Source organism: Capricornis sumatraensis, chromosome 2 (assembly GCF_032405125.1).
Source record: "Capricornis sumatraensis isolate serow.1 chromosome 2, serow.2, whole genome shotgun sequence".
Classification (NCBI taxonomy): Eukaryota; Metazoa; Chordata; class Mammalia; order Artiodactyla; family Bovidae; genus Capricornis; species Capricornis sumatraensis.
In genome coordinates, this window is record NC_091070.1 from 129,597,387 (window position 1) to 129,617,482 (window position 20,096).

A 20,096-nucleotide genomic window follows, 5' to 3' on the forward strand; every position below is an offset into this window, starting at 1 on the left:
TAATTATCTGAAGAGAATTACAAATTTTTAAGTAACAATGTGGTTATTTCCCATTTAGGCTGATACATTAAAATATAAAGAAACAAATTATTTACAAATCAAAAGTCTTAATTTCAGAATATGTCTGGCTCTTTAGAAAATAAGAATTAAAAACGTTAACTATAAATTTTATGTTATAGGCTCCTTAATCACACTGATTTTCTGAAATTAAACAAACAGCTTTTCTGCTTCCTTTAGTTTTTGTTTCCTATTCATCTTAGCAATTACAGCCCAACGGTCCTCCTGCGTTTTCCTCATAGTTTCAGACTTCTGCATAGATCCAGGAGTTGTTAGAGATGGAGGAGTCTGGATAGAAAATAAAGTCATAATATGTTTAACTCAAAAAAAAAAAAAAAAGAATTAAATCCAGCTTTTAAAATTTGCTTTCCAAAATAACTACCTTTTTTGGTGTTCTGACACAAAGATGAGAAATTGGTGGATTATTATTCTTGCATAGTTTTCTCAGTGTCTCTTCCTCTGAAACCATGCTCTTAAAGAAAAATATAAAAATATAATTTGGAGGCTGCCACCATTAATATTATAAAATTTTTGTCTATATTCTACATATGAGAATGAAATGGAAGAGTATAAAGAGGAAGAAAAAAAGAGGCGGGGGAAGGAGAAAGAAGAGGAAGGAAAATTTTAAAGCCTGAAGGAAGAAGACTGACAAACTAAACTCTCGGTCTGCCAGACAAGGAAATCTGATTTTGATTCTACTAACCATACATCTAAAGGGTTATGAAGAATACAAGATGTATATGAATAGTGTTTTTCTACTGATTTCTATTTCAGTTTCACTTTCCCCACTCTTTTTCCCAGCCTTTTTATTTAAACATACTTAGGCCTTATAATAAGCATTCATAATCCTATAAAAATTATAAATGTTGCCAATTATCAATTTCTGAATATTTTCCCAAGTAATAACAGCTAACACTTATTTAGTTCTTTCTTTACGTCAGGCACTGTTTTAAGCACTTAGCATATTTTAATTGGTTTTAATCCTTACAACATTTTTATGATCTATATGTACTATTATTATCTCCATTTTAAAGGTGAGGAAATGAGACACACAAATATTAAGTAACTTGCCCAAGACGATACAGCTAGTAAGAGATAGAGCGAGGATTAAAATCCAGGTAGGCTAGCTCCAGAATCCATTTTCTTAATGAACATGTAACACAAATTTAGTCAGAACCAAACAGTTCACAATATCTTTTCCTGCTCATTAGAGTCACATTTAATACAAATTTCAGAAGGTTCATGGATGAAAATATTCAATCATTATCATAAATTCTAAGATTTCAGCAGAATTCACTAAGTCACAAAATTTCTCTTTCTTCTTGAACAGGCTTAGGCAATTTGTGTATTTCAAGTAGTTTTTCCATTTTTTAATTTCTTCTAGGTTATCTAATTTGTTGGCACATTTGTTCACAGTACTCTCTATCTCTAAAAAGTTGGTGATAACATCTCCAATTATATTTCTGACTTTTGTCAGTCAAGCTAAGCTTTGTCAATTTAATTATCTTTTCAAAAAAATAAATTTTGACTTCATTCATTTTCTCTGTTTTCTTTTCCCTAATTTGTTTATCTCCATTCTTATTATTTCCCTCCTCTGTCACCTTTGGGTTTAGTTTGATCTTCTTTTTCTAGTTCTTTAAGGTAAAAAGTTAGTTTATTGATTTTCTTTTTCAGTGTAGAAATTTAGAGCTATACATTTCCCTTAGAGCACTGGTTTTTCTGTCTCACATAAGTTTTGGTGTACTGTGTTTTCACTTTCATTCATCTCTAAGTCAAATTCCCCTTGTGTTTTCTTCTCTGATCCATTGGTTGGTTAGAAGTGTATTAATTCTCACAAATTTGTGAATTTTCTAGTTTTCCTTCTCTTTCTGATTTTTAACTTCATCTCTTGTATTCAGAGAAGATAATTTATATATGATGCCTCGTTTTTTAAATCTATTGAGACTTGTTTTGGGACCTACCTGGTCTATCCTGGAGAATATCCATGTACAGTTGGGAAGAATGTGTATTCTTTTGTTGAACTGAATGTTCTATATGTGTCTGCTGCTGCTGCTGCTAAGTCAATTTAGTCGTGTCCAACTCTGAGCGACCCCAAAGACGGCAGCCCACCAGGCTCCCCCGTCCCTGGGATTCTCCAGGCAAGAACACTGGAGTGGATTGCCATTTCCTTCTCCAGTGCATGAAAGTGAAAAGTGAAAGGGAAGTCGCTCAGCCGTGTCCAACTCCTCGCAACCCCATGGACCGCAGCCCACCAGGCTCCTCCATCCATGGGATTCTCCGGGCAAGAGTACTGGAGTGGAGTGCCATTGCCCTATATGTGTCTATTAAATCTATTTGGTGTGTGTTGTTCCAATCTTATTTCCTTACTTATTTTCTGTCTAGTTGTTTTACCCTTTATTGAAGGAGAGGTATTGAAGTATCCAACTATTAATGTATAACTGTCCATTTCTTCAATTCTATAAAGCTTTGCTTCATATATTTTAAGGGTATGTTATTAGGTGTATAAATGATTAAAATTGTCATAACTTCTTGCTATATTGAACCTCTTATTTACATATAATATCCTTATTTATTTCTTGTACTTTTTGATTTAAAATCTATTTTGTCAGATATTGGTAAAACCAACCCACCTCTTTTTTGGTTACTATTTGCATATCTTTTTCCAGCCTTTCATATTTAGCCAATTTGAAGCTAACATGAGTTTTTTTTTGTTTATTGGAGTATATAATCCTCCAAATATACATTGTAAGTTACTCATACGTAAGTTAATTACTGATGAAGAGATACTAACTTTTGCCTTTTTGATATTCATTTCCTATATGCTTTACAGATGTTTTGTTTTGTTTTGATTTGGTTTTGGTTACTCATTTCCTCTATTATTACCTTCTTTTCTGTCTAGGTAACATTTTTGGTAGCAAAATGTTTTGATTTCCTTCCCATTTCCTTTTGTGCATATTCTATGTTTTTGTGGTTACCATAGGAATTACATATAACAACCAAACATTATAGTAACCTAATTTGAATTTATACTAACTTCAATAGCCTACACAAACAGCTCCATTTTCCTTCTGTTACTGATGTCAAAATTACATCTTCATATATTGTGTGCCCAGCAATATAGATAAATTAAGCATTAGCTTTTAAGTTATGTAGAAAATAAAAAGTAAAGTCAGAAACCAAAATTACAATTATTTCAGCTTTTATAATTTCCCATGTACTTGACTTTATCAAAGACTTTTAATTTCATGTGATAATTATAACTGATAAAGCCTATTGTGAAATGTCTTCTTAGATAATTTAAACTGTAATAGTGTAAATAAAATACTGTAGTGTTCATGATGTTCAAAGTTGTGATGCTACTTTTAAAAATGACATGAAATCATGAGTTATTCCAAATCTCAGATAAGTAAAGAAACTAGCCTAAATTCAGAAAAGAAACAGTATGAATTCTAGACCTACTATCTCTAATTCCAGAGCTCGTGCTCTTTCTACTAATTCTCATCACTTTTTTAAATATCTTTAATATCTTGACTTCAGTTATACCTGGAAATTATTGTGTACAATGACATACATAGGCCATGGAGCTGGACAGTTGGTGTTCAAATTTTGGCTCCATGACTTTCTAGTTATGTGATATTGGAAAAGTACCAGTGTGACTCAGTTTCCTCATCTGTAAAATGAGAATAAGAACTCTGTCTCTACTTCTAGAGTGCAACATTGTTTTAAAAAATAACTGAAGTATTCTGTGTAAAGTTTTTACAACAGTGTTCACAGTCTTAATCATTATCTATATCTATATCTATTATATATATATAATCATTATCTATAAAACAAAGAGATACTAGAGTAGAAATTTTCTTTAAGTTAACTTAAATAATTATAATTTTAAGACTTCAGCTATTCATTATTCCAGAATAAATGAAAGCAGAGGTCTCAAAGCAGTATAAAAACTTGAAGAATCTCACAGTTATGAGTTGCAATAATAAAACAAATGGCTTTAATTACAATTTTGTAATTAAGAATCTTTGGTAAATTGCTCCATTTTGTATAAAGAGGTTAGTCTGGTTTTAAACTAAATGAGTGTAAGTTTAATTATTCTTAATAAATTATTATTATGCCTGTAGAAAATAATGATATGTATGAAGTAGGGAGTAACTGGTCATACAAACTGCTAAAGGAACTATCCTCCTTAAACATGCCATTTTTAACACATTAACTCTTTAAGAATCATAGAAATGTTATTGTTTGCAATCAATAAGTGGTATAAAATTAAAGAAAACATTTATAATATGCAAAATCAAGAGGAGTCCTGAACAACAAATTTGGCTACAAGATTAAAGGGATCCAGTGGGCCTCAAAAAGAAAAAGGTAAAGAAATTAACACTCTTCTGGAAAACAAGATAATTAGTCATCTCAAATGCCAACTATGTCATATCAAGTATTTCAAAATATCCTGTTTTCTGAAGTTAAGGGAGATTTTTTTAACCCTAATTTTTTAAAATGCTACAAAAGCAGAGAGTCCTATATTATAGAGAATTTATTTCTTTTCAGTATTGCAGTAATAGATACTATGCACATATATTATACACATACATCAAGAAATAATGTAGAAATATAATAATATAAACAATAAATGTTGATTATTTGTAATAATTTTACCAAAAGATCGGTAGTTTCTGAACTATCCGAATTAATATCAAACTCAAAGACCATTTTTCTCTTTTTACTATTACTTTCTTCAATGGGTGCATTCTTGTTTCCTCTTTGCTGAATTTTTAGTTTTGTTGGTGTTTTCACAGTATATGCCTATCCAAAAGAAAAGAAAACAAAACAAAAAATTATCCCATCAAATAAAACATATATTATTAATAAAGGCAGGCTGAATCTTTAACAATCAATATAACTCTCCATTATTACTGGCATGTGTATGCAGTAGAAATTTTGGATAAGAATTTAATTCAGAAGTTTTTAATAAAATAATAGGGGAGAGAGAGGGAGAGAAGGAGAAAGGAAGGATGGGAGAGACACTGCAGCTTCAGTAGCCAACAACCTTAAGAGAGACTTAAACTTTTCAAACAATGATTAAGATCAAAGAACTGAGAGCTTTTATTACTACATAAAAATCCTGATTTATAAGAAAGCAAGTTTGCTCACGTTTTGTTGATAGAGTAATTCCATTAGTCAATGTTTAGTATTACATATTATCCTGTAATATGTAAGTTTGTAAGTTTTAAAAATTGTCTTTAAAAAGTAAGGTCACTAATATCAGCAAGAACGGCAGAGTAAACCTCCAAAAATTTGCTCTTCCACAAAGCAATAAAAATGCCAGTAAAAGTGGTCAAAATCAATTTGTTTATAACTGTGGAAATTAACAGAAAGCTTGCCACAACCTAAAGAGTTGTTTCTCTTTTTTTAATGGCTGAACCTCTGTAAGAAGAGCAAATTTAGTGCCTGAACTTTTCCTCATCTCATCCCCTGCTCTCTTAAAAAGGACATTTCTGGTCCAGCCTGGCAGCCAATGAACAGAGCAAAACACACTTGGGAGCTCTTTCAAAATTTTATGCTCAAACAGTTGTCAGTATTTGACCTGTCTAGTGATTCTCTAGCTTCCCTGCTGGCTCAGATGGTAAAGCGTCTGCCTGCAATGCAGGAGACCTGGGTTCTATCCCTGGGTTGGGAAGATCTCCTGGAGAAGGAAACAGCAACCCACTCCAGTACTCTTGCCTGGAAAATCCCACGGACGGAGGAGCCTGGTAGGCTACATTCCATGGGGTCACAAAGAGTCGGACGCGACTGAGCGACTTCATTTCCACTTACTTAGTGATTCTCTAGACAACTTCATTTACAGGGCTGTATTTGACCCAACTTGGAGCTCACTCAGTTAAAGGGGGCAAAAAGGAAAAAAGCTTTCTTCTCAATGTTTATGGAGTTGTTGTGTTTTGTTATTCAGTCGCTAAGTCGTGTCTGACTCTGCAAGCCCATGGGCTGCAACATGCCAGGCTTCCCTGTCCTTCACTATCTCCTGCAGTTTGCTCAAACTCATGTCCATTGAATAAGTGATGCCATCCAACTATCTCATCCTCTGTCACCCCCTTCTCCTCCTGCCCTTAATCTTTCTGGCATCAGGGTCTTTTCCAATGAGTCAGCTCTTTGCATCAAGTGGCCAAAGTACTGAAGCGTTAACAGTTACAAACAAGCGTTTTTAACTTCAGTCCCATCACTTCATGGCAAATAGAAGGGGAAAAGTAGAAGCAGTGACAGACTTAATTTTCTTGGGCTCCAAAAGCACTGCTGATGGTGATTGCAGCCATTAAATTGAAAGACACTTGCTCCTTAGAAGGAAAGCTATGACAAGCCTAGATAGTGTATTAACAAGCAGAGACATCACTTTGCCAACAAAGGTCCATATAGTCAAAATTATGGTCTTTCCAGTAGTCATGTATGGATGTGGAATTGAACCATAAAGAAGGCTAAGCACCAAAGAACTGATGCTTTCGAACTGGAGAAGACTCTTGAGAGTTCCTTGGACTGCAAGGAGATCAAACCAGTTAATCTGAAAGAAAGTTCAGTTCAGTTGCTCAGTCATGTCTGACTCTTTGCAACCCCATGAACTGCAGCACCCAGGCTTCCCTGTCCATCACAACTCCTGGAGTTTGCTCAAACTCATGTCCTTTGAATCAGTGATGCTATCCAACCGTCTCATCCTCTGTTGTCCCCTTCTCCTCCTGCCCCCAATCTTTCCCAGCATCTGGGTCTTTTCTAATGAGTCAACTCTTCACATGAGGTGGCCAGATTATTGGAGTTTCAGCTTCAGCATCAGTCCTGCCAATGAATATTCAGGACTGATCTCCTTTAGGATGGACTGGCTGGATCTCCCTGCAGTCCAAGGGACTCTCAAGAGTCTTCTCCAACAACACAGTTCAAAAGCATCAATTCTTTGGCACTCAGCTTTCTTTATGGTCCAACTCTCACATCCATACATGACCACTGGAAAAACCACAGCTTTGACTAGATGGACTTTTGCTGGCAAAGTAATGTCTCTGCTTTTTAATACACTGTCTAGGTTTGTCATAGCTTTTCTTCCAAGGAGCAAGCATCTTTTAATTTCATGGCTGCGATCACCATCTGCAGTGATTTTGGAGCCCAAGAAAATAAAGTCTGTCACTGTTTCCACTGTCTCCCCATCTATTTGCCATGAAGTGATGGGACCAGATGCCATAATCTTCATTTTCTGAATGTTGAGTTTTAAGCCAGCTTTTTCACTCTCCTCTTTCATCAAGAAGCTCTTTAGTTCTTCACTTTCTGCCATAAGGGTGGTGTTATCTGCACATCTGAGGTTATTGATATTTCTCCCAGCAATCTTGATTCCAGCTTGTACTTCATCCAGTCTGGCATTTCGCATGATGTACTCTGCATATAAGTTAAATAAGCAGGATGACCATATACAGCTTTGATGTACTCCTTTCCCGATTTGGAACCAGTCTGTTGTTCCATGTCCAGTTCTAACTGTTGCTCCTTGACCTGCATACAGATTTCTCAGGAGGCAGGTAAGGTGGTCTGGTATTCCCATCTCTTGAAGAATTTTCCAGTTTATTGTGATCCACACAGTCAAAGGCTTTGGCAAAGTCAATAAAGCAGAAGTAGATGTTTTTCTGGAATTCTTTTGCTTTTTCAATGATCCAACAGATGTTGGTAATTTGATCTCTGATTCCTCTGCCTTTTCTAAATCCAGCTTGAACATCTGAAGAAAATCAACCCTAAATATTCATTGGTAGGAATGATGCTGAAGCTGAAGCTCCAATACTTTGGCCACCTGATGTGAAGACCCAACTCACTGGAAAAGACCTTGATGCTAGGAAAGACTGAGGGCAGGAGGAGAAGGGGGCACCAGAGGATGAGATGGTTGGATGCCATCATCAACTCAATGGACATGAGCTTGCTCAAACTCCAGGATATAGAGAAAGACAAGAAAGTTTGATGTGCTGCAGACCATGGGGTTGCAAAGAGTTAGACATGACTTAGCAACCTAACAACAATTCTTTAATAGAGATCATTTCATATTTTGAAAAATAAAATATAAATACAACAAGATAATTTCATATAAAAGCCTTGCTATGTACTTTACTAATTTTCATAATTTCCATGAGTGGATAATACTGTATATATAATTCAATATATATAATACAGGATATAAGTGGGACTATTTTTGTCTGAAATTGTCAACTAAAGCACAAAGTTGGGGGGAAAAGTGCTAGTAACTTACACTCTAAAGAAAGCAATGTATAATTAGGGCTACCTCCTTCTCTAAGGCTTATTAAAAGGTGGTAGAACAAGACTAACAATCACCAGATATCTCTCTTATTCCCAGTTAATTTATGCAAATGGGGAGGGAAAAGCACAAAATTTTGGCTTACAGGGTAAACATAGGTTGAAATACTCCTCCATCAACTCTCAAGGCAAGTAAGGATATAACTCTAAAAAGGAGTTTTCCTTTTTATAGTTGAGTAATTTTCCATTGAGGGGACATATCTATACCTATGGCTGATTCATGTTTATGTTTGGCAGAAACCATCACAATACTGTAAAGTAATTATTCTCTAGTTAAATTTTTTTTAAAAAAGAAGCCTTATAATGACTAATGGTACCTTCTAGAAGGGGAGACTGGCATGTCATTCCCTAGGTGGATAGAAACCTAAGAAGAAGACTTATTTATCTGTTTTTATGTCTACCTGAACAAGTAAAAAGAAATCAGAGTAAGACAGATGGCAGAGAGGAGGAGAGGGGAAGTCAGAAGTAGAGCATTATACACCACGATTTAACACTGAAAGGTTGAAAGAATTCCCCATGGATTAAGTGGACATGTTGAAGATAGCTAGATATGAGCCACCTTGCCAGTGGTACCTGCTTCACAAAGGCTGACTGCTAACTAAAAGACTCCAGCAACAAGATGATGAAGAGTAAACAGCAAAGGGAGGTAACTGAGATGATACTGGAAAATTCAAGTCAAAATTAGAGCTTGTCTATCAGGGACCTATACGCTGGTAAAAGCCAGAAAGCAATAAAATTTGCCCAAGATGTCATTAAGTTGTGTACAGTGAGAGAACAAAACAATTAAACTATTTCACACTGGTGTAACAAATAACCAAAACTTTCAAGACAAAGGTTTTTATACCTATGTGTTTGATACCAGATATATGGTATATGATACCAGAGACATTTTTATTTTAAAAAAAAGGACAATTTTCTTAGAAATTTTAGCAACAAACCTTTGGTAATGGTGTAGATAAAATATTTTTGGCAGGTGTACGCAGATAGTCTCTTTTATCTTTTGAAGATCTGCTCTGATCAGCTGATGGGAGGCTTCGAGATACATTTTGTGAAAGAGGTACTTTAGAATCAAGTTTCCAATAATTAGTTTCAGGTGTTTCCAATAAAGGTGTCTGTGTTTTCTATTGAACAACAAAAATGAATGAAGTCATCATTAAGTTTCATTTTAACTAAAGTGCGGCAACTTGTAAAAATAACACTGAAATAAACTAGAATTTACACTCAAGTGTAGTATTAAGTAGAAAACTTTGAATAAATTACACCTATCTTCTTTATGACTTTATTTTTCTTATTTAAGATGAAAATGGTTTTTGCTCCCTTTGTTCTCACAGTGCTGCTAAAAAAATAAATAATAATCTCAACTCTCTATTTGACCAAAAGTTGGAAAGTCTCCAAAGAAAATTCTCTATTCCTGGTGGGGAAAAAAAAAATCTTAATTTGTGATTCATTCCAATAACCCTACAGCCCAAAGGTATCTCTTTCATGTTTTCATAAATCCTGTTTCATCTGTAAAAATATCAGCCCTTTTCTATCCACCAGTTTCATTCACCTTCAGAAAACAAAAAAGGGAGAGAGGAAAAATGATGAAATAAAAACCTACAGAAATTTTCAGGGCAAGATAAAGGAGCTGATTATGAGGCATAAATTACTATGTATAAAATAAATAAGCTACAAGGATATATTGTACAGCACAGAGAATATACCCAATATTTTATAATAACTACAACTGGAGTATAACCTTTAAAAATTGTGAATCACTATATTGTATAACTGAAATTTATATTTAATAATACTGTAAGTAAACTATACCTCAATTTAAAAATAAAATAATTTTTAAAGGAGATAAATGAGGTAATTTGCAGGTTTCTTGCCAAGTTCATAACACTTTTTCACGCAAAAAATTAATTTTGGTATCATTTTTTCAGAGTTGCATTTTACATCAGTTCAGTTCAGTTCAGTCGCTCAGTCATGTCCGACTCTTTGCAACCCCATGAATTGCAGCATGTCAGGCCTCCCTGTCCGTCACCAACTCCCAGAGTTCACTCAGACCCTTGTCCATCGAGTTGGTGATGCCATCAGCCATCTCATCCTCTGTCGTCCCCTTCTCCTCCTGCCCCCAATCCCTTCCAGCATCAAAGTCTTTTCCAATGAGTCAACTCTTCGCATCAGCTGGCCAAAGTATTGGAGTTTCAGCTTTAGCATCAGTCCTTCCAAAGAACACCCAGGACTGACCTCCTTTAGAATGGACTGGTTGGATCTCCTTGCAGTCCAAGCAACTCTCAAGAGTCTTCCTTAACACCACAATTCAAAAGCATCAGTTCTTCGGCACTCAGCTTTCTTCACAGTCCAACTCTCACATCCATACATGACGATTAGAAAAACCATAGCCTTGACTAGATGGACCTTTGTTGGCAAAGTAATGTCTCTGCTTTTGAATATGCTGTCTAGATTGGTCATAACTTTCCTTCCAAGGAGTAAGCGTCTTTTAATTTCATGGCTGCAATCACCATCTACAGTGATTTTGGAGCCCAAAAAACTACAGTCTGTCACTGTTTCCACTATTTCCCCATCTATTTCCCATGAAGACCAGATGCCATGATCTTCGTTTTCTGAATGTTGAGCTTTAAGCCAACTTTTTCACTCTCCTCTTTCACTTTCATCAAGAGGCTTTTTAGTTCCTCTTCACTTTCTGCCATAAGGGTGGTGTCATCTGCATATCTGAGGTTATTGATATTCCCCCCAGCAATCTTGATTCCAGCTTGTGCTTCTTCCAGCCCAGCGTTTCTCATGATGTACTCTGCACAGAAGTTAAATAAGCAAGGTGACAATATACAGCCTTGATGTACTTCTTTTCCTGTTTGGAACTAGTCGTTATTCCATGTCCAGTTCTAACTGTTGCTACCTGACCTGCATATAGGTTTCTCAAGAGGCAGGTCAGGTGCTCTGGTATTCCCATCTCTTTCAGAATTTTCCACAGTTTATTGTGATCCACACAGTCAAAGGCTTTGGCATAGTCAATAAAGCAGAAATAGATGTTTTTCTGGAACTCTCTTGCTTTTTCAATGATCCAGTGGATGTTGGCAATTTTATCTCTGAGCAAATTTTACATACTCTTTCATAAATATTTCTATAACATAGCTGATAACACAATTTTGATTAAAGAAAACTTTTTCTGCTCTCTGAACTTACCAGGAATCATCCTCAGAATCTCCAAAATTTAACTGCTTTCATGGACAAATTTTCTTCATCCAAAAGGACTGAGAATGGCAACTATACCACCTTGTGGTCATATCTGGGAATCTAACATTTCTCTAGTAGCTTGGTAGACAAAGAAAATGCACCAGCATTCTAGACTACTGAAATAACCCTCTTTGTAATACCTTATCAAGATGTATGTACTCTCCTGCAAGTTACATTCTTTTCTAACTATTACATTTCCAGTGATGCATATATACACAACATTCATGCTTTTCTCTGTCATACTTTTTAAACAAATACTTATTCGGCATGTCCTATGTGCCAAGCACTATTTCAAATGCTTCACAAATAGTATCTCATTTAATCTTCATAACAACTTTTGGGAAAAGGTACTATTATTATCCTTTTATAGATGATAAGACTGAAGTATGAAGAAGTAACATACCCAAACTCAGAAATCTTTGATTGATAGACCTAACAATTATTATATATAAGGTTTGTGATACTTCAATATTGTTAGAATAAAGCATAGCACACAAAAGCCTATTTAAATCTTTTCATTTATCATTTGCTCATTATCTGCAATATATATATCCAGACCCCCAGGTAAAATATAGGGAATTAACTAATCTATTTGATAATGTATATAGAGAATAGATATAATTACTAGGATTATACAGGAATCAAAACAAATCTGTAATATCTGATATATATTTTCACAATATGAACATATTCTATATTTAGAAGTAACTCTGGAGTTTAACCAATATATTATCTTCATCAGACACTTTGCTTAGTCTGTATCTAAGTGAAGTCACTCAGTTGTGTCTGACTCTTTGCAACCCCATGGACTGTAGCCTACTAGGCTCCTTTGTCCATGGGATTTTCAGGCAAGAGTACTGGAGTGGATTGCCATTTCCTTTTCCAGGGGATCTTTCCAACCCAGGGACTGAACCCAGGTCTCCCGCATTGCAGACAGGTGCTTTACCATCTGAGCCACCAGGGAAGCCCAGTCTGTATCTAATCCTCCCAGTTAATTCTAATATGACAATAATTTCTCCATATATAATGTTTTCAAGTGTCTATTATATGTGTCTGGACACATTAAGCACTTAATATTCATTCACAGGTACAGTAATTCTTTTTTTTCTTCTCTTCGAACACTCACTTCAGTCGTGTCCAACTCTTTGTGACGCTATGGACTGTAGCTTGCCAGGCTCCTCTGTCCATAGGATTCTCTAGGCAAGAATATTGGAGTGGGTTGCCATGCCCTCCTCCAGGTATCTTCCTGACACAGGGACTGGACCCGTATCTCTTGCCATTTCCTGCACTGGCAGGTGGGTTGTTTACCACTAGTGACACCTGGGAAGCCCTTCTTTGAACACAAACCTATCAAAATTAAAGCACCATCTATACCTTAACAACTGAACTGTTCTCAACAACTCTGTTATCTTCAGTTTACAGTCAGAGCAACTTCTGTGGAGACTTAGGAGACTACATCACTATGTATAAAGAATATTTAATCATTTTAACTAAAACTTGCAAGAACACTCTTCTGTAATAATCCTATATTACCAAATATATTAGAAGCTGAATATAACCTTCCTTTTTCATACTTGATGCTTCCTTTCATGTGCAGGGAACATTTCTAACCTCTCTCTGCTTCCTTAGGGGAAGAGCAATGACTTAACAGGATTACTGAATATGGAATGATTAATTGTGGACATATAGTTCAGCCTCTTCCTTATTTCTCCCATTGGGTAACCGAAGAAGCACACATTCTCCTCTATGCCATGTATCTTAAAAGAGCAGGTCATTCAAGTGGGTAGACTTGTCCTAATCCAGCTCTATCTATGACAAGAGTAGATAAACTTGTTTAATTTGGGATTTCAGGATTAAGAAATCCTGTTTTTTTCAATATAAGCCACATTATCCAATATTGTTTATCAATAATAAAGATGAAGGACTGATGTTGAAGCTGAAACTCTAATACTTTGGCCACCTGATGCGAAGAGCTGACTCATTGGAAAAGACCCTGATGCTGGGAAAGACTAAGGGCAGGAGGAGAAGGGGACGACAGAGGATGAGATGGTTGGATGGCATCACCGACTCAATGGACATGGGTTTGGGTGGACTCCGGGAGATGGTGAGGGACAGGGAGGCCTGGCGTGCTGTGGTTCATGAGGTCGCAAAGAGTCAGACACGACTGAGCGACTGAGCGACTGAACTGAACTGAACTGAAAAGATACTATTTTGATTTTCACCACCTTTCTCAAGTGGTTCAGATTTAAGAAACAAGATGTGATTTGTTTAGCCCTCTCAAAAACTCAAAATTAGACATAATCTAAGCATGAGCTTTAGAATTTTTAAATGAAATGGTTTCCCTCTAACACTGGAAATTTCTCAAGAGAGAAACACAAATGTACCTAATTTAATACTATAATAAAAATTTTTAAAGATTAAAATCTTCTCTAAATTTCCAAATGACAGATGCTTTGAAATGTTTTAGCTAATGCTTTTGGATTAATAAAGAAACAATTTTGGAAATGAAATTGTGTGATATATATTTAAAAAAAAATTTCGGGGGGTATAGTTGATTTATAACATTATGTTAGTTTCAGGTGTATAGCAAAGTGAATCTGTTATATGTATGCATATGCATATATCCAATCTTGTTTAGATTTTTTTCCCATATAGGCCATTACAGCAGAAGTCCCTGAGCTATATAGGAGGTCTTTATTAGTTATCTATTTTATATATAGTAGTGTGCATATCGGAGAAGGCAATGGCAACTCACTCCAGTACTCTTGTCTGGAAAATCCCATGGGTGGAGGATCCTGGTAGGCTGCAGTCCATGGGGTCGCAAAGAGTCAGACACGACTGAGCGACTTCACTTTCACTTTTCACTTTCATGCACTGGAGAAGAAAATGGCAACCCACTCCAGTGTTCTTGCCTGGAGAATCCCAGGGATGGGGGAGCCTGGTGGGCTGCCATCTATGGGGTCGCACAGAGTCGGACACGACTAAAGTGACTTAGCAAGTAGCAGCAGTGTATATATATCAATTCCAATCTTCCAATTTATCCCTTTCCAACCCCTTCAGTTCAGTTCAGTTCAGTCGCTCAGTCATGTCTGACTCTTTGCGACCCCATGAATCACAGCACACCAGGCCCCCCTGTCCATCACCAACTCCCGGAGTTCACTCAGACTCATGTCCATCGAGTCAGTGATGCCATCCAGCCATCTCATCCTCTGTCATCCCCTTCTCTTCCTGCCCCCAATCCCTCCCAGCATCAAAGTCTTTTCCAATGAGTCAACTCTTCGCATGAGGTGGCCAAAGTACTGGAGTTTCAGTTTTAGCATCATTCCTTCCAAAGAAATCCCAGGGCTGATCTCCTTCAGAATGCACTGGTTGGATCTCCTTGCAGTTCAAGGGACTCTCAAGAGTCTTCTCCAACACCACAGTTCAAAAGCATCAATTCTTCGGCGCTCAGACTTCTTCACAGTCCAACCCCTTACTCCCTGGTAATCACAGATTTAATTTCTACATCTGTAACTCTATTTTTGTTTTGTAGATAAGTTCATTTATAGCCTTTTTTTAGATTCCACATATGTGACCATATGTATAGTTTTTTCTCTGACTTCATTCAGTATGACAATCTCTAGGTCCATTGCTGCAAATGGTATTATTTTGTTCTTTTCTATGGCTGAGTACTATTCCATTTTATGTTGGTACCACATCTTTTGTGTGATATATTTTTGATGTTATTTTCCAATTTATGACAAAAAATTTACTAAATAGATGTTAGAAAACAAAATGGTTATAAAGAAATTTATGAGAGTTATATAAAACTCTTACCTTGTCTTTTTTTTCTTTGACAGTAACTGTGTTTTCTTTCATCTCTCTTTTGAGTTCTTCCTATTAAAAATGAATATCAAGTACATACAATGTAGTCATTACTATTATAAAAATTAATGTTCCTATTATCAAATCTTCCCTAGGAAATACTAATAAAGAATCCTGCCTTCTAAATCTTAAAAAACAATGAAAAGAAAAAAATTACTTCCTTTCTACAGAAGTATGTTATTTGATTTTGATTATCTTTTTTAAAAAATTCTGATCTTCTCTGGCAGGTACCTCTGAACTCTTGAGTAAGTCCTTTAAGACACCAAATCTCAGCTTTTTCATTTGTAAAATGAAGTGCATGAATCAGCTTATAAAGTAAGGGATATACACAATTAACTAGCTATAAAGAGCTGCAAAGAGATACAAAATATTATGAACCTTTAGAGGCAGAATACACTTATTCTTTGTGTATTAAGAAAAGCAATTCAGTTGAACACTGAATAATCAATTTTCAACATGAGATGAACAGGGATGAGGAATAAAAAGAAAGTTACAAAAAAGTACAAAATAGTTATAAAATAATACATAATTTCTCTAGTACTCCAGAAAATAATATATTCTGTTGGAGATCAGTGTATGTACATTCAGTAGGGGAAAAAAGGAAAAATTAACCCTGGCCTAAAAAAAAAATAATATGTACAATGCCTTTAATATGATAGTCATCTAGAAAACAGAATGGTTACAGCCTCAAGGAGCCTTACAGGTGTCAGAGAAGGAAAAGTTTCAATGCACATGTACAACTTTAGGCAAACCTGCTTTGGCTGCCCATGATGCCTATGCCAATATCTGCACTCACTGAACGTCTTGTGTACACCATGCTATCTCTTCTAAAATGTTGCTCCTAACCAGACAATACACTTCACCGTGAAAGAAGCTGGCAATAAGCTGATATAACAGTAGTCACTGTTCTTATTATGTATCCTATCAACTGGCGATAGTTGATCTTCAGTTATCACAATTGACATCTACTCTGTGGGTATGAAATGCAGTCTTCTAGGGTAAAGTATATCCTCTAAACTAGCTAAATTACACTGACTCTCAGAATACACATCTCAGCTTCTAGAGGACAGAATGGAGAAAGCACCTTCCTAAACTGTACTTTCTCTGACTCTGACTTCTGCAGGTCTGGAGATCTTAGTACAGTCTGTTCTAATACAACATGTGTTTCCAAGGTATGGATTAGCTCATATCCAAAAGTGCTTCTCTGGTAGTATCTAACTGATCATGAGTTCCCTAAACTAATGGGCAGTCCACTAAGGTCCCTATTTAATGAGTAACTAAAAAATGCCTGTAATATGGACTGGCAAAGAAAGGATTGACTTGAGGTACAGGACTAGAGTATGACAGCCTTGTGCTCACCTTTCAGACCTGAATATATTTATAAACCTAGAACCTTCTAAATTAAAAGACAGATTTTGCAATAATATCAGAAATACATACTGAATTTTGGTAATTGGATATTAACTATCAGCTAACACCAACTCTTATAACCCATAATGTTACTATTTTTTCACTCACTAGCTTGAGTGCAGGTGTTTTGGGGTCACATGATAAATACATTTAATCTAAGTCCACCTCATGGTGAGCCCATGGAACCATAAACCTATTCTGTGATAATTTCTTTAGATCCTGAGTATACAGTTGAATAGATAAACTCAGTAAGTGGCATAATCACCATATTAGTTCTGAATACAGAGTGAGATTTTTTACATTTGGAAGGACCAACTGGAAGACTTTAAAACTCTCTTTCCATATCAAGAATATAGACAAATATACAAAATACCACATCTCACTAGGCAGAGAGTAAGGCACCATCAAGAGATGAAAGACACAGGAAAGGTGATTTAGCACAGTCTCACAAAGTCAACATATTTTAAGTAGAAGCTAAGACTATCATCCACTAACAATTTCTTCATATTGATTGGTATGTAAAAGAGGTCAAAATCAGAATTGGCATATTATGAAAGCCAAAGTATTAGCTGCTCAGTCATATCTGACTCTTTGCAATCCCATGGACTATAGCCCACCAGGCTCCTCTGTCCACAGAATTCTCTAAGCAAGCACACAGGAGTGGATTGCCATTTCCTACTCTAGGGGATCTTCCCAACCCAGGGATCGAACCTGGGTCTCCTGAATTTTAGGCAGATTCTTTACCATCTGAGCCACCAGGGAATATTGGCTTATTGACTAGGATCAAAATTGAAAACTAAGAAAAAGTTTCATATAAAACATGAGTTCAACTTAAATACTGGAATTGTGCTTTTATCAGGCTTCCCTGGTGTCTCGACAGTAATCTGTCTGCAACGCAGGAGACCACAGTTTAATCCCTGGGTCAGGAAGATCCCCTGGAGAAGGGAATGGCTACCCACTCCAGTATTCTTGCCTGGAGAATTCCATGGACAGAGGAGCCTGGTGAGCTACAGTCCATGAGGTTACAAAAAGTCAGATTAATCTTGATAATATAAAATAATAGAACATAATTATATATATATATATATAATAGACAGTAGGAGAAAGTGTTCAATGTATTGTTTAAAAACATAAAGGTAACCAGTAAAATGTCTCCACTGTTTTCAAACTAGGGTGCTGGAGAAGAGTCCTGAAAGTCCCTTTACAGCAAGGAGATCAAACCCTTCAATCTTAAAGTAAATCAACCCTGAATACTAATTGGAAGGATTGATGCTGAAGCTGAAGCTCCAGTATTTTGGTTGTCTGATGCGAAGAACTGACTCATTGGAAAAGACCCTGATGCTGGGAAAGACTGAGGGTAGAAGGAGAAGAGGGCATCAGAGGATGAGATGGCTGGATGGTATCACCGATGCAATAGACATAAACTTGGGCAAACTCCAGGAAATGGTGAGGGACAGGGAGGCCTGGCGTGCTGCAGTCCATGGGGGTCACAAAGAGTGGGACACGACTGGGTGACTGAACAACAACAACCAATAAAATAATTTAAAAGACTATACACACCTCCCAAATCAACCAAAGATATACACACACATAATTCAGAGAAAAATAAAATAATTATTAAATTTATATCATTATATTAAATTAATGTAATATAAAATGACAAAAACATGATTAAAACATACATCATACTGATAAGGGTTAATAATCCAGACTATGCAAGGGTCAGGAATCTAGAATATGCAAGGAACTCCTACAACTCAACCAAAAAAACCAAGTAATTTTAAAATGGGCAAAAGATGTGAACAGACAGTTCTCCAAAGAGGATATACAAATGGCCAACAAACTTATGAAAAGATGCCCAACATCACTAACTATATGAGAAATGCAAATCAAAAGTACAATGAGCTAACACTTCACATTCATTAGGATGATCACTATCAAAGTAATAGAAAATAAGTGTTGGCAAGGATGCAGAGAAACTGGAATCCTTGCACATTATTAGTAGGAATGAAAAATGGTACAGTTGCTATGGAAAACTGTACAGTGGTTCCTCAAAATATTAATATTAGAATTACTATATGATCCAAGAATCCTACTTTGGTGATATATATCCAAAAGAATTCAAAGCAGGATCTCCAAGAGATATCTGCATACCTCTGTTCATTAAAACATTAATGACAATAGCCAAGAAGTAAAAGCAGCCCAAATTTTCATCACAGATGAATGGATAAAGAATATGTGATATATACATGTAATGGAATATTCAGTTCAGTTCAGTTCAGTTCAGTTCAGTTCAACTCAGTCACTCAGTTGTGTCTGACACTTTGCGACCCCATGAATCGCAGCACACCAGGCCTCCCTGTCCATCACCAACTCCCGGAGTTCACTCAAACTCAAGTCCATCGCGTCAGTGATGCCATCCAGCCATCTCATCCTCTGTTGGCCCCTTCTTCTGCCCCCAATCCCTCCCAGCATGAGTCTTTTCCAATGAGTCAACTCTTCGCATGAGGTGGCCAAAGTACTGGAGTTTCAGCTTCAGCATCATTCCCTCCAAAGAAATCCCAGGGCTGATCTCCTTCAGAATGCACTGGTTGGATCTTCCTTGCAGTCCAAGGGACTCTCAAGAGTCTTCTCCAACACCACAGTTCAAAAGCATCAATTCTTTAGTGCTCAACTTTCTTCACAGTCCAACTCTCACATCCATACACGACCACTGGAAAAACCATAGCCTTGACTAGACAGACCTTAGTCGGCATCTCTGCTTTTGAATATGATATCTAGGCTGGTCATAACTCTTTTTCCAAGGAGTAAGCGTCTTTTAATTTCATGGTTGCAATCACCATCTGCAGTGATTCTGGAGCCCAAAAAATAAAGTCTGACACTGTTTCTACTGTTTCCCCATCTATTTCCCATGAAGTGATGGGACCAGATGCCATGATCTTCGTTTTCTGAATGTTGAGCTTTAAGCCAACTTTTTCACTCTCCTCTTTCACTTTCATCAAGAGGCTTTTTAGTTCCTCTTCACTTTCTGCCATAAGCGTGGTGTCATCTGCATATATGAGGTTACTGATATTTCTCCCAGCAGTCTTGATTCCAGCTTGTGCTTCTTCCAGCCCAGCGTTTCTCATAATGTACTCTGCATAGAAGTTAAATAAGCAGGGTGACAATATACAGCCTTGACGTAGTCCTTTTCCTAT

General features: G+C 36.4%; 1 protein-coding gene across 2 annotated transcripts in view; it reads right to left on the bottom strand.

Moving 5' to 3' along the window:
- Positions 1 to 207: 207 nt before the first annotated feature.
- Positions 208 to 20,096, bottom strand: part of SYCP1 (synaptonemal complex protein 1) — a 133,761-nt gene continuing 113,872 nt past the window's right edge. For both annotated transcript variants that reach the window (XM_068965526.1, XM_068965525.1), the window contains 5 exons: positions 15,442 to 15,501; positions 9,324 to 9,506; positions 4,717 to 4,863; positions 440 to 529; positions 208 to 345 (listed from right to left, as the gene is read on the bottom strand). In XM_068965526.1, the coding sequence (XP_068821627.1) occupies positions 208 to 345; positions 440 to 529; positions 4,717 to 4,863; positions 9,324 to 9,506; positions 15,442 to 15,501 (618 nt within the window). The remainder of the gene's footprint in view (positions 346 to 439; positions 530 to 4,716; positions 4,864 to 9,323; positions 9,507 to 15,441; positions 15,502 to 20,096) is intronic.